Raw genomic sequence first — 15,276 nt, 5'->3', positions numbered from 1 at the left:
GCTCTTTGTATGTACAACGTGTTATCGCTCGGTAGTTTTCAACCCAATAAATATATCGTAGAGAAGCAATAGCGAAATTTGTCTGAATACTGTCGCAATAAATAGTGATCAGGCCCATTATGTAGATAAGATTAGCTTTTCTGGGCAATAATCCCACGGTCGGTTGTGTGGAGTTCAAATAGCTGTTGTTTAGAAAACATAGGATACTCTCGGTAGCCGGCTACCCAAAGTTTAAAAAGAACCAAAAACTAAACAAGATCTTTTCTTTTTCGAGTGATCGTGTACTCGAAAACCAGCTAAACTACTACATAATAAACCCTGCTTTAAAGGTCGCATCGCTTGCTTCTAGCGAATCCTAGACCTTATACCCTTCCAAATCACCAACTCCGCGACACCTATGGAAGAATCTGATGAGTCGTCTACCTTCTGTTAAGTAGATGGAGCATCAACACTTCGCGTCTACCTTATCCTTTATCCTTACCCGTGAACGATGGAGATTGGGGCAACCAACAATGATGGCTATCATGCGGTTAATATGAGTCGGATTGGTATGAATTCCTACTTACCACTACCTAAGCAACTCTTATTATTAGATAATCAGAAGTCAAACATGATGAAGTCAGTGTGCAATCCGCCAAATCATCGTCACAACGCAACGCAAAATTTGAAATAAATCGGTTAAGTAATTTTTGAATGGCAGTTAACACGGCAAATCGTATTTTTCCATAGATGTTCTACAAAAACCTTCGTCGCAGAGTCGCTTGTCGATATTTTCGAATGAAAAAATTACGAATGTATACATTATAGGGTAGACGAGCCCTTATTCATCTCATTAGTCAGGATATCACACTATTTCGTTGATAACTCGACATAGAGTTATTGGATTGCGCTTAAATAGGTATCATCATCTTTGCTTCGTTCCTAAGAAGCAGTACAGTTAAAAAAATTTCCTGGGAAATGTAAAATACTCGCGTTTGAGCGAAGCGAAAAGTCGAGCACAACGTACCCTTATTCATCCTACCATTTGAGCTAATGCGTTGAATAGAGATAGCAGATACTGCTCTAACTAATGTGTTCAAATGGGTGAGATGAATAGAGGTGCTAAGATGAATTAGGGAGCAGTTACCCTAATGTGCAAAAAAAAGGTTGATTCGTTTCCCTCAAATTTTACGCTGAATCCCTTCCCCTCTTTAAACAGATATTATATTAATATAATTTTTTTCTCAATGATGTCGTTGTGGGAATTCCACAAATGTTTAAAAAAAAAATTTGAGAGTTGTCCTACTGGAGCTGTAGAGCTAGGTTCTCGGTAGGGGTCCCCGTCAGCATCACACACTACAATGGCAGACGAGACAGGCATGTCGCCCACCAAAACACTGCTTAAGGCCAATTGCAACGAGCCGTGATTCTCAATGTGATATTCATTATACGGTTCAGGTATGTGCGGGCGTATCATCGCGAAGGACTCGAGTACTTGTACGTTAACGTGTTCAATCGCGTGTGCGTTTGTATGTCGCGTGTGCTAACGTGTATGTAACTTCGCGTGCATACATTTTTTTATAACCGTGTGCCTTTCGCACATTCTCGTGTGTTCTTGGATGATCGCGCGCGGACCGTGAATCTGATACTTAATTTTTGGTGTACGGCTTAGATGCTAGAAGAAAGTGAGATCTTCTATATCACCACAGTCCTCGGTCATGTCGCCATGGAAGGTGTTGTCTAGTGTTTAATTGGTCCTACTGCATGTATGGACCTAAGTTGCTAGGACGGAGGATGATGGTTTCCGGACGTGACCGATTCATGATCGCGCGAACACGGACGTTTATAGGTTCGCGTTTGAAGCTTCGTAAGTGCTAAAACGTACCTTATTACCGGGGTATAAACAAGTTTGTGCGATCGCGGGCGTAAGATGGTCGGGTTCGGGTTTTTGGACCCGAAACCCGGACCCGACCCGAACCCGACAGGTTTCGGGTCGGGTTCGGGTTCTGTAAATTAAAGCTTCTCGGGTTCGGGTCGGGTTCCGGGTGTTCAAATTTGAAATTCTCGGGTTCGGGTCGGGCCCGGGTTTTTGAAATTTTGAACTTTCGGGCTCGGGTCGGGTTCGGGTTTTTCAAATTACAAATTATCGGGGTCGGGTCGGGTTCGGGTTTTGAACAAAACAACCCAACCATTTCATGACAGTCTTTTTTGTAGTAATGAATTATGCTTCGTGATACGAATGGATGACACATATAACCGTACCAAATGTTAGCACCTCTGAATCGCTAGAATTCGTCGTATTTTCTGGTGCTCAAATATTGTATTTTTTCATTCTTGCATAAAATTCCGTCTCTTCAGACTCGCAAACTACCTGAATTATTTAATTTTTTAAACGAGCATTCATGAGAGAGCATTCAACAATACGTGTTTCACATCTAAAATCTCTTTGCGATTTATTTTTCATGATAATTAGTAATAAACAAAGTCAACAGGAATTTATCGAAAAATATCGGTTCATCTTTCTATAATGGAATATAAATTTCGACAGGTACTTTAAAACCGATACTTAGGCCGCGGCGACTTTTTCTCTACGTAAGCGGTTTTGTGGGGTACATTCGTACCCCAGAATTAAAAGCGCTTCAATATGTCTAATTTTCATTAAATTTATAATTAAATTGGATAGTCTTATTCTAAAATCAATCGTAAAGTAACCTGTTTAAAAATATTCGCGTTTTGACTATTTAATTATGTAATATTTCATTTTGTATAGAGTAAGTTTTTAAAATACGTCAAAATTCCCTTTTTTCTTCATATTGCTATAACTCCGGTAGTTTCAAATCGATTTTGACCATTTATACGATCTTGTAAAGACTTTTAAATTTTCTTTTGAACAATTTTTTTCAAAAACCGCTCAAAAAGCGTATTTATTCCGATGAAAAGTAATGAAAACCAAACGCCAATACAAACGTTAAAAATACAGCAATATGCAGTAACGGAGATGAAACAGGAAGGCATCGAAGGAACATGTAGAGCCGGTGCATTATACGTGTATATAAGTAAGTATGTTCCAGAGCCTGGGCTGCAGCAGATAACAAATCGAATGATGCGTTTTGCATACTATATACAAATCATATTCATGAATGTGTTTTGCCTCTTTAATACACAAAAGCAAAAATTACGATACCAATCCAAGCGCATTTTCTAGTTACTTTGGTATAGTGCTTTGTTATATCAAATAACAGATACTATTATTCAGCAGAGTTGGAACTTATACAATTTTACACAAGTTTCTCGCTTTCTATGTATCGATATTTTGCTTTGCAAAAAAGATAAAATAATTTTTTTTAATTATGTAGACATGACAAAACACTAACGCAAACGGGTTTGGGTGGTACATTTGTACCCCAAACAAACTTTAAGCGAGCACTGTTAAGTTGGTCAAATGAAACAAATAGGTTGTACCTGCTTTAATGGAAGTTTAATAATCAAATTAGTTTATGATAAAGATTGCTTGCAATTTAAATAAACTATAACGGAAAATTAAGGATTTGATGGTACTTTGGTGTCATTATGGAGGTTCAAATTTAAAAAGGGCACATTATTTCTTTAAAAGCGGATAGTTTAGGCCAAATTTATTTTCTAGAGACTGTCTTTGTTCCATCAGACCTAAACCTAGCTTCACTTCCGCCAGGTTCCGTTGTTCATGACACTCATATGGTGATGGTATAATAGCACCACTATCAAATCAGTGGTACATATATGAAAAAGCACTTTCTGTCAGATTGTTTCCGGGCTGAGCTGTTTGCATGATCCGGATTCCTTCATGAAAATACATGAATTTCCACGAACTTAAGGAATTGATCGCAGAAATTTTGTGTGTTCTGTTGAAGCAATTAACGGATTTTTAAAAGTTTGGAGTCGTTCCGAGAGCTCCATTGGAGAAGTCGAAGCATCTCTACTGGCGCGCTTACCGTATAATCTGAAGCATAAAATAACTTAGATACCCCATCATAGATCGTCCTAACGCTAATGATGGGACATCAAGTACACGTCAAAAAATCTTGATTGATACCCTTCGATACAGGTTTGACCCTACCAACCGGTAACGTGGGTGACGTCATGTAAACTGTCGAATACGAATTGCCAATTGCCATAGCTTAATTTAATACATGTAATTAATTATACGAAACTGCCTTGCAGGAATGGTTCCTGATAAAAAATAGAAATTTTAGTTAAGGACGACGGACAAGGTTGTTGGAAACTGTGAACAAGCTTTCTGTTTCCCCATGAGTTAGCCGCCGATTTAACTTTATTTCCGGTTAAGATATCGACGGTTTATAAGTTTCTCAGAACATTACAAATTCGACGTTCAATTATAGTAAATATAAATGCGGATTCTACTCGGCAGTGATTTGTTTTGCCATATGCAGATATAACTCAATGCGTATGTTGCTACTTCAGATTCGAGTGATTCTACTTGATGAGCCTAGGGTCCAGATCGGGTGCCTAGAATTAAAAATCTTCGAGATCTTTGGTTGATTCTCCGTAGCAAGTTGGATTCGGATCGGGCTTCTCAAATTTTAAACTTTCGGATTCGGGTCGGGTTCGGGTTTTCAAATTTTAAAATTCTCGGGTCGGGTCGGGTTCGGGTTTTACAAAATTTTCATTCTCGGGTACGGGTCGGGCTCGGGTTTTTAAGTTTTAAAATGTTCGGGCTCGGGTCGGGTTCGGGTTTTTCAAATTTTATAATTTCGGGTTCGGGTCGGGTTCGGGTTTCTAAATTTTCATGCTCTCAGGTTCGGGTCGGGTTCGGGTACGAAAAAGTTGAAACCCGACCATCTCTAGGGCGTAGGTGTGCGTTGTGGATAGCGAAGGGCTTAAGCGTTCGTATGCTAACGTGTTTGTCACGTGTGCTTGCGTGCATGACTTCGCGTGTACAAAAGTGGATTTCGTAACCGTGTGGCCATTCATATATTCGTGTGCATTCTTGGATGGTTACGTCATTCTTATATTTAGTTTTCGGTGTACAATTCACATTCTAACAGGGAGTGAGTTACCCCATATCACTAGAATTCCGGTTCATGTCGCCATGGAACGTGTTGTTCAGTGGATATGAAAGCTATCTTTTTTTAATTGGTGCGATGGAAGGCATGGACCTAGTCTGCTGATACCAAGGATAGAAACTTCTGGAAGTGACCGATTCATGATTGTGCGAGCGCGGGAGTTTTTAGGTTCACGCTTGAGACCGCGTTTGAAATTTTATAAGCGCTGAGACATTCATCTTATCACCGGGATGTTATGTTTGCGAGATCGCGGGTGTAGATGCCGTGGATGGTCGCGAAGGGATCTAGCATTTGTATGTCAACGTGTTTGTCACGTGTATGTGACTTCGCGTGTAAATTTCGATTTTATAATCATGTAGAGTGTATTCTTGAATGATCGCGCGTGGACCGTTAATCTGATGCTTAATTTTTAATGTATAGTACAGATGGTAGAAGCAAGTCAGTTTCCCCATATCACTAGAGCTCCAGGTCATGTCACCATGGAACGTGTTGTCTAGTGAATATGAGCGTCATTTTTTGATTTGTTTAACTGAAGGCATTAGTCTAGATTGCTAGGAGCGAGGTTAAACTTCCGGACGTGGCCGTTTCATGATCGCGCGAGTGGTGGGTTAATGCTTGAGACCGCGTTTGGAACTTTACTTAACAACCGGGGTGTGTTCATGTTGGCGAAATACCTTGCGTAAGTATGTGTGGATTATTGCAATTGCATGGTCGCGTTTGCGACCAGGTTTGTGTTATCGCGAAGGCCACGAGCGTTTGTACCTATATGAGTATACATAGAGTATAGTAGAGATAAACTAATAAAAGGAATCATAACATGCCGAATAAAGAAAAAAGATGCAAAGAGCTTGATTATAAGTGATACTATTCTGGAATATGTGAGTAATGGAAAAGCAAACTAATAGATGTACAAAAAAACTAATGAAATAGAATAGAAAAAACACATGTAACATGCAATCAAACTACTATAACTCGTCTAAATGCCGCAAATGTTGTTTATTTGTCATTAACGACAATTGCAATGTGTTAGACTTTCAACATGCTATGCTGGCCGGGAATGGATGATTCACGTGCGCCGGGAAATTCATTGTACCCTTATTAATCCAATTAGACCTTCCCGAATGAATAGAATCGAATACAGAAATTGAACACCGGAAGTATTGGTCACTATACTATCATATACGCCAGTTCTGCCTCCATTCGTCAAATACGTTGGAGTTATATTGGATTCCAAACTGAATTGGTCTGCTCTTATTGAGTTCAGAGTCAAGAAAACGTGCATGGCCTTCGGGCAGTGCGAACTTTTGGAAGGACCTGGGGCCTCAAACCCAAATACATCTATTGGATTGACACGACAATTGTATGTCCAATACTGTCATATGGATGGCTTGTGTGATGGCAGAGGGAAGTGGTGATGACAGTCCAGTCAAAGCTAAACCATCTGCAAAGAATGGTGCTCTTGGCGTTGCCTGGTGCTTTCACCACAACTCCGACTGCTGCTCTTGAGGCACTTCTAAATATCAAACCATTACACATACACCTCAAACAAGAAGCACTATCATGTACATACAGACTGCAGGTTTCTGGGCTTTGGAACAGTAACCATGTTGATCTTGCTACCAGTCATACACGATTGTGGTCACAAATGGTTACATGGGGTGAAGATATTCTTGCTCCCAGCGATATTACACTCATATGTAGTTTTCCTTACAGGACATTCCATGCAAAGATTCCCTCTCGAGAGGACTGGTTGTCTGGCTATATGGAAAGACAACAACAAACGCAAGTGGTCTGTTACACTGACGGTTCTCTGATGGAGGGATGTGCTGGTACTGGGTCTACTGTCGTGAAATGAGATTGTAACAATCTCACTCACTAGGTAGATACTGTGCTGTATTCCAAGCAGAAATCTTTGCGATTATGTGCGGGGTACAAACGAGTTTGTCCGGCAGAATGATAAACTTCTACTCCGATAGTTAGGCTGCAATCAAGGCCCTTAACTCAGACAAATCACGGTCCAAGCTAGTGATCGCGTGCCGAACCCAAATCGAAGAACTAAGCATTGTCAACATTATCTACCTTGTCTGGTTACCTGGACATTCTGGTATTACTGGAAATGAATGGGCTGACGAATTGGCCAGGGCATGTTCAGTGATTAACTTCATTGGTCCTGAGACCGCCCTGCCAATTTCGTTGGATAAGGGAAAAATACGGTCTTGGGCTTCGTCCGAGCACAGCAATTCTACAAACGTGTCGCCAAACAAAGGCGTTTCTAGAACAACCGTGCCCAGTAATTTCGAAGAATCTCCTACATTTTTCGAAGCTCCACTGCGTCATTCTGACCAGAGCTTTAACCAGCCACTGCAAACTCAATTATCACATGGCAACTATTCAGCGCGCTGAGTCTTTTTCATGTGATCTTTGTGAATCTGACTACGGAACCATCATCTGATATGCAACTGTCCAGCAGTAGCGCAATTGCGATTTCGAGTTTTCGGCCGTTTAGGCTTACTCGCAGGCGAGTTGAACTACTTGTGAGTTTAACTTACCTGCTGTTTGTTTTTGTTCTGTTATTTTTCCCACCCTTCCAATTCTACTTCCCCACACCTCCTTGCCCTTTCCTTCCGCTCAGGAAGTGATGAAAACACACGGCAAGGCACAAATCCCCGACTACATACGGGGAACGTGCCATTTAAGCCAATATATTCTGATTCCTGACCATATACGCCTCCATTCCCTGACCCAACTGTACCAAAAACTCAGACGAACACATACACAGATATGCATTTATTAAATTAATTTATGAATTAAATTAATTTAATTAGCCTATGCGCGATGACAAAGTCGACCGATAAATGGATACACAACGGCCCCCACTGTGAGCCCTGTCCACGAATACCGCCATCAAACTGTGGAACAATATTTGCATACGCGGCGTACAGCAAAAGTCAATCTACGTCGACGCACCAGTCGGCCACGCCACCGCGTACACACTAGTACAGACACTAGTTGAGCGTTAGTATGCTGTAACGGAGTTACAAATCGACAGAGTTGCAAAGTTAATTGTACAAATTCAGTGCGAATAGTAAGGCAGTAATACCTGGATTCAGATAACGATTATCTAAGCGGAAAAACGCTAAACTACAGCCAATTGTCTCACCGAGCGCATGGTGGCAATTTGTATAATTCCAATTAATTTGAAAACCATTTGGCTCGATTGAAATAATCACAAGAACTTGTTCACCTTCAAACGAAGGTCCACCCTAGGGGCAGGAGCCAGCGACGGAAAAATCAACCCGCTGCAAGAAAAACTCACCCCGCTAGAATATCGTTTTTCAGCGCTAACGCATCAGCTCAGACGCGCACCGGTGGTGATAAACCCGTGGTGACATCCAGATAGTCGCACTGCAATATCTAGCGTCACTTGCACCGCTACGAGTGAATGGGTTTCGTTACACCGAGAACGAATAGGTCACCATCTTCTTCACACCGTTCTACACGAGTGCGCTTTCGCCAGTCACCACTAGGTGGCCTGTAACGATACACGTTCCCGGGTTGCCATAAAAATTCACACACACGTGTTAATTCAACAATTGGGATCCCAATTAAAGCATGTTGGACATCGTCGGGAATACGTGGGATGTTTCCGGAACACGAAGATTATTGTGAGCTCAAAAGTAAGCTAGGATAACCTACTAACCATAGCCTATTAGAAATCAATATCCAATCAATAGAAATAGATGATTAAAAATGAGTGCACATTATATGAAGAAAATTGTGTATAGTTCTGAATAGAGATCCTTTGGGGTGAACGACAAGTCACAGTTGAGTCAAGTTTTCGGTTTTTCGGATAGCGTAGTATAGGGCTCTGGGGAAGACAGGACACTTCCCCATCCTTGTTGGATTGTACCAAAGTTTGACTGTAGTGATAAAACAGTTCGGTCGCAGGTTGTAGTGTTTCGGGGTCGTGGATTAGGTTGGCTTAGTGGGTTGGAACCCGCCCTGAGGAGTCCCAACCGGGCACGGGAATTTCACGGCAGGAGTAAAAGCCTGCCTGGCACTTAAGTGAAGGTCGCTAACATCCATCTACGACTACGGCTTTCCCCTTTCCGGTCCCGTTACAATGCGCAGGTGTAGAGTATGAAAAAAACATAAAAAATAGATAGATAGATGAGTTTCTATAATAATCGGTTAGGTCAGATCATACATCCCTGATTCTATACAAAAAACTCTATGGACACACCATATTTCTGTTTTTATCCATTTGATGAAAATGTATAACAAAACACGGCTCCATTAAGCTCACACATTTGATTGTGTCAAATCAACGAATTAAATAAAAAGAGATTTAAAAAAAATGGGTTTAATGGCATTGACTATGTGAAAAAACTGCCCCAAACACAGGATTCTAATTTCCAATTTCAATGCGCAATGATTGTAGCAAAAAAATCAACGTGTTCCAAAGTTTGACTTCTTTAGTCATCATCAATTGGGATTTATAAGAATCCAATAAAATGTAATTTGATCGTGTTGCTTTTTTGAATTGATTGCTGTTCACAAATGCTTACATCATCGACTCTGAATGTACACATGATAAGTGTCCCACGATGACGGCCCCGATGACCACGAATGACTACGACTTATAGGTGTTAATGAATCAACCTCTCTACAGTGTAGAAAGAATGAAGGTGAAACACAAAAATAATAATCCGCGAACGAAGCGAATGTATGAGAGTTCTACACGCTACCTACTATAAAAGGCAGCGAACAAAAAAAAAAGATTAAGGATGACCACTAACTCAACACACGTACATATTCTGAGCCTATACGAGAAAAAGCATCGCCTGATAGGAGCCAGCTTATAGTGGAGAAAAGACGTCATCATTCTTATTGTCACACGATAAGCACTTCGTCATCAACCAAGCCCCAGCCGTCGTTAGTGAGTTTGGCAGGCGGAGCAAATGTCGAGAGCCAAGCAGCGCATACCATAGATAGAACACCAGCACACCAATCGTGTCAAAGACAATAAAATGTTCCAAATCTACACACTGGCTGATATAAGTAACGGTTGTATGGCTTGAATATAGCCAGAATGCCATTGGTGATAACACCAAAGTCAACTCTGCGTATAATATCAATTAAATGGTTTGTGTTGGTCAACCGCATTTCATGGTAGTTTGAACGGTTTTGATTTCGAAAACAGGTCAGACGAAAAATAGATTAAGTGGCATTGCACCGATAAAAACTTGTTGTGCATACTTGTCGATTATTTTAAAAGTTTACTGTTGTCTCTCGGCAATATACGTGTGACATAAAGCCTCAACAAAAAGCATATTCTATCACTCACGGAAAATTGGTAGTTCAAAATCCCGCATAACTTAATGGTTTTAATGGACTTCAATTGATTAGTCATTTTAAAACCAGAAAATACATACTTCTAACATTCATTATTATCAGCTGGTGTTCAAAAACTGTTCTATTGATCTGTTGGGCAAAATAAAACAAAATTACACATCCGAAATGTTTGAGTTTAGTTGTATAGTATTTTCGAAATAATTTTGTTTTCAAGGACACAATAATGTCAATTTTTGCAATTCATCGTTGCTGGAAAAATATGAACATGTGATAAACCCTGAAATGGTCAATGTAGTCAAAGACGATTGTAATAAATTTGGACACATGACGTGAAATAGTAAAATTCATGATACTATGTGGTCGGATAATACCGAGAAAACGAGCTTAGGTCAGTGGGCATACAGCCGTTTGACATGAAGTCATACAGCATAATGATTATTCGGCAGTGGCGGATCCATGGGGAAGATCTTGGGGATCCGCACTCCCTCCGAAAATTTTCAACTTGTTGAGAAATGTAAAATCAGTTTCAATTTTATATTAGTTTCAAATTTTAAATCATTTCAAACCAAATTTAACCACCAAAACTGATTTTCATTAAATGAGGTTTTGACTAGAGGTGTGCGCCGCGCCGCCGATTTCAGGTAAAAATCACGCCAATGTGCTTACTATTTTTACATGCAATCGTCGGCGCGGCGTGGCGCACACCTCTAGTTTTGACACATAACGTATTGTATAATGTTCATTCTAAAATCGAAATTTCAGCCCCTCCCGAATTTTTTTTTCTGGATCCGCTTCTGTCATTCGGCGTAGTCATTCGACCAGCTTTTTGTTTAAACAAATTTAGCGCAAAATTTGCAAATTTGTCGAGGTATTTCGAACAAAACTACCTAAATCCATGAGCGAATATTATTTTCCATCTCGGATGTATATTATGTGCCAAAAATACCTAATTTTGGGACAAAACAAAATTTTCAAGACCTTTCTACTACTAGAATTTGCTTGTACAAATTATACTCGTAATATTTCCAAATTAGATCCGCGATCCGCTGTGTTGCATTTAAAATACCAACAATTCCATACATACCGAAAATCGTTCAGTGAGACAATTTCTAAATATACCCATAATGAAAAGTTGCACGATATTAATAAACATTACAACTTTTATTGACCGCTGCGCAATGATCATCTCCATACAGACAAAGTTCGTGGCAATTCAGTGATCACGCTCAAGGACCTACTGGCGAGTGAGGCGACGACACATCGATCAAGGTCCCTTGCAGAGGATCAACAACCAAACAAAGAATACTCAGTTTTGTTTGCTTCCGCCTGTTTCTTTATGATCCCGTTCGTCGCATACCGATGTGTAAGTAACCCACTTGTTGAAGCAGAACAGGAGGAAAAGACTCCCTCATCTAGTAAAAAGTACGCGCACCAAAACAAAAACAAACAATACACCCCCGCACTGTTTGCCACTCACCTTTCACATGCATAAGAATCATCTTCTTTTTCTCGTCCAGTGGCTTCAGCAGCAGGGGATCCCGCTTATCCTTGGGAATATTCATATCCTCTAGAATCTCCAAGAACCTCTGATTCACTTCCGCTTCGTTCATCCGTTTCATTTCGTTGTTTAGTTCATCAAGCAGGGCCAATTCAGACTCCGCACCCGATAAGGGCCGTCCCCCATTGATGCTGTGACCTCCGTGGCCACTTCCCCCGCCTGGCCCACTACCGCCGTAGTTTCCCGAGCCACCACGAATGCCCTTCTTGTGCGGTCGGCCGAAAAATAGCGTATCCAGCAAACCACCCGATTTAGCACGATCATGTTTCGACATTTTGCAGCGCACTCACAGCACATAAACGATCACCGCGCGGACAAGCGCCTGGCCAAGCACCGTACACGGACACTAAACAGTAAATTTTTCCGATCACGATCCGATAAAATGCGAATTAGTTTTCTTTAGTACGCGACTATCAACGACTGACATCATTTCACTTCGTCACTTTTGACATTCTGATGACGGAAAACAGGTTCGCCAGTCTGGCTACTGGAAGTTGGATGATGCTTTGCATTTTGCGATCAGTTTGAAAAACATTCCTCGCTGATGATGAGAGCGAAATTAGTCACACGTCAAAAACAGGGGTGGGTTACATGCTGTCAGATTTGTGCTGCGAAAACGAGGGGTTCTCGAGATTCTGACTACACTGAAACGAAGACCATGGTACGCACTACTATATTAGAGGTTTAAATTAAAAAGACGGTACCAGTGAATTTTGGTAGACAATATATCATGTTTGACTTGAGCTTGATTCCTGTCATTTGTACTATGTCCATGTTGACATAGAAATATGGTATTTCTTACCATTTCATGTTAGTATAATAGTATTTTTTACAAAACCTGCATTTTCATCCAATGGTCATGATTACCATTAATATGGTTGTTTTGAAAATAGCTAGCTGGTTGAAATAACTATTGATGGTTACCATTTTATATTAATATAGTATTTCGGTATATAAATAGTATTTTTTTAATTACACTTGAAACTTTTTTTTATAATTTCCTTTATTGAATCAAAAAAACAATATTCTCATACAAAATATTAAAATACATTAATTGTAGAACTCACTTGAGGCAGGTATCGCGTAAAATTTGCTTGGTTAGATGTCTGTTTATTTGGCTATATGGGAACTCATATCGTGGAGCACCTTTTCATCCAACTGTTTGAAGGACGGAACTGCAATGACAACAATTTGTAATACGCAGTTTATCTTAAGCATAGAACAAGATCTTACCTAGAAGAACCGCTTACGTGATGTAGCTGTGGTTTTATTCTGGTTCTAACTCATGGAAAGTTAAATCATTAAAAATCTCCGAACTTGTTTTTAGTATCATGACTAGTTATAATAATACATACCGATGTTATAATGCGGGCCATGAACGTGGTAGTTTATTGCAATATTCCCTTCATTTGCCTTGATTTAATAAACAAAACTTTGGGAAATACACTAAAAAGATATGTTTTCGCTCATATGCACGCGGAGAGAATATTTTTTCATTACATGGCGGACAGCATTATTAGCACTGAAAAATTACTATGTTCATAGTATTTTCAATGGTAAACCATGTTTATTTAAAACACTGGTGAATCCTTTCATTATTACTAGGTTCGTGGTAAAACTGATAGAAGTCCGTAGAGCTTTAGAAATTGAACCAGTAAGCACAGTAAAATCGAAAATTTTAGTAGTTATTTCAACTATGGATTAAAGGTTATGTTGAATACACAAAATAGTAAGAACTACAATGACTATTTCTCCGCTTGCATGGTAATTCCAAATATTTTCAGGTAATTTGAAAATTATTCATAGTAAATTTTACTATTTATTGAGCAAAGTACTTCCTACCATGACTATGTGGTTATTAATACCATGTCGTTCTTTTCAGTGTACTGCAAGTTGTGATGGCAGATTAATGCACGGGGAATATGCAAGTATTTCTCGTTTCTAGCTCCTGAACATGTCTTTTCTTTTAGAAAGAAACATAGACAAAATCCATATCAACATTTGAATAGGGCTAATCAGATTTGTAAACAAACTTTTGTTTTGCTGATTTCTCTTAATTTGCTATAATATCAACACAGAAAACATTTGAAATTGATTCTACTGAGGGTAAAGATGTCGATTCATGTATATTTTTCATGAAATTCAGCTCAGCTGTAGAATAATGAGCGAAATAAGTTTGTTTACAAAAATCTCATTAGCCCTTTTGAAGAATTAATATTGAAATCATATTTTGCAACGTAGACGTAAAATTACTTCCTCTAGGGGTCCAAAACTGGTTAGTTACCCTATTTTCTGTCTAATATTGATAGTTAATAACGTCCAAATAGCTGCTTGTTTTCATTTCGATTAGAGAGGTTTTAGCCTTATGATCATTCGCCCGTTTTTTCGGGCTGAAATCTCTAACTCTATGTGCGGGGTTGGGAATCGAACCTAGGTGATCTGCATAGCAGCGATTTATCAATTATGTTATGCCCGGCCCTACCGCTATGTTGGAGTATGTTCACAGTTTTATTAACCATTTTACTATGACAATAAGTATTCGGTAAAACAGGTTTTGGAATCAGCGACTTTGACTACAATCGAAAGAAAACTCGGTGAAGATATGGAAATACTTTTCATTTTTGGTAAATCTAATTTTCACTGAAAATTAGTGTTCAGAAATATATCAAGATATCAGGAGTAAACACACAGATAAACAGACGTAACAGCTCGAAGAACATTCTTAAAAAAATCATCGCCCACGGTATACTACCGAATCTGTTGAACACATTGCACAAAATGTGATTCTGGCTACCATGGGAAATATTTTTATTCAACCATAGTCCTGGCAACACTGTCCACATCGCTTGTCAACTGCAAAATAGTAAATGAAAAGTAGGAGCATTGTTGCAGTTGTTAAATTTGAAAAGCGAAATAGAAAAATCGCCTTTGGCACGTACTTCAATTTTTATAGCAAAATAATTGCAATAGGTATCTTTAGGGGTGTGCGGGTTATATGCATAGTTAGCATACTTTCTATTCCCATCACTTTTATTCTGCTGTAATTTTTATACATTTTCATGCAAAAACTTTTAGTAAGCATTCAATGAGTGGATAGATCGAATATGTCCATTGTCCAATGCATACAATTTACAGCAGAAGAAACGAGAGGCAGATAGAGAAGTAGTAGCAACACAGAAAAAAATGTTGGTAAAAATAAGAGTTTTTAACTCTTAGCAAAAAACAACCAACGTATACTCTTAGTTTAAAAATAAAACTTTTGTTTTGAGTACTATTCTTCATTTGCTTAAAAGGAAAACTTTTACTTTGATTATTAGTCTT

At 39.3% G+C, this 15,276-nt stretch overlaps 1 protein-coding gene across 1 annotated transcript in view; it reads right to left on the bottom strand.

The window, feature by feature from the left end:
• Positions 1 to 12,481, bottom strand: part of LOC131681432 (protein diaphanous) — a 56,623-nt gene extending 44,142 nt beyond the window's left edge. Inside the window, exon 1 of the mRNA XM_058962226.1 lies at positions 11,875 to 12,481. Within this exon, the coding sequence (XP_058818209.1) occupies positions 11,875 to 12,229 (355 nt within the window). The 5' untranslated portion in view covers positions 12,230 to 12,481. The remainder of the gene's footprint in view (positions 1 to 11,874) is intronic.
• Between the last annotated feature and the right edge of the window lie 2,795 nt (positions 12,482 to 15,276).

This window comes from Topomyia yanbarensis, chromosome 2, assembly GCF_030247195.1.
Source record: "Topomyia yanbarensis strain Yona2022 chromosome 2, ASM3024719v1, whole genome shotgun sequence".
NCBI lineage: Eukaryota > Metazoa > Arthropoda > Insecta > Diptera > Culicidae > Topomyia > Topomyia yanbarensis.
This window is presented reverse-complemented; position numbering and strand designations above follow the sequence as displayed.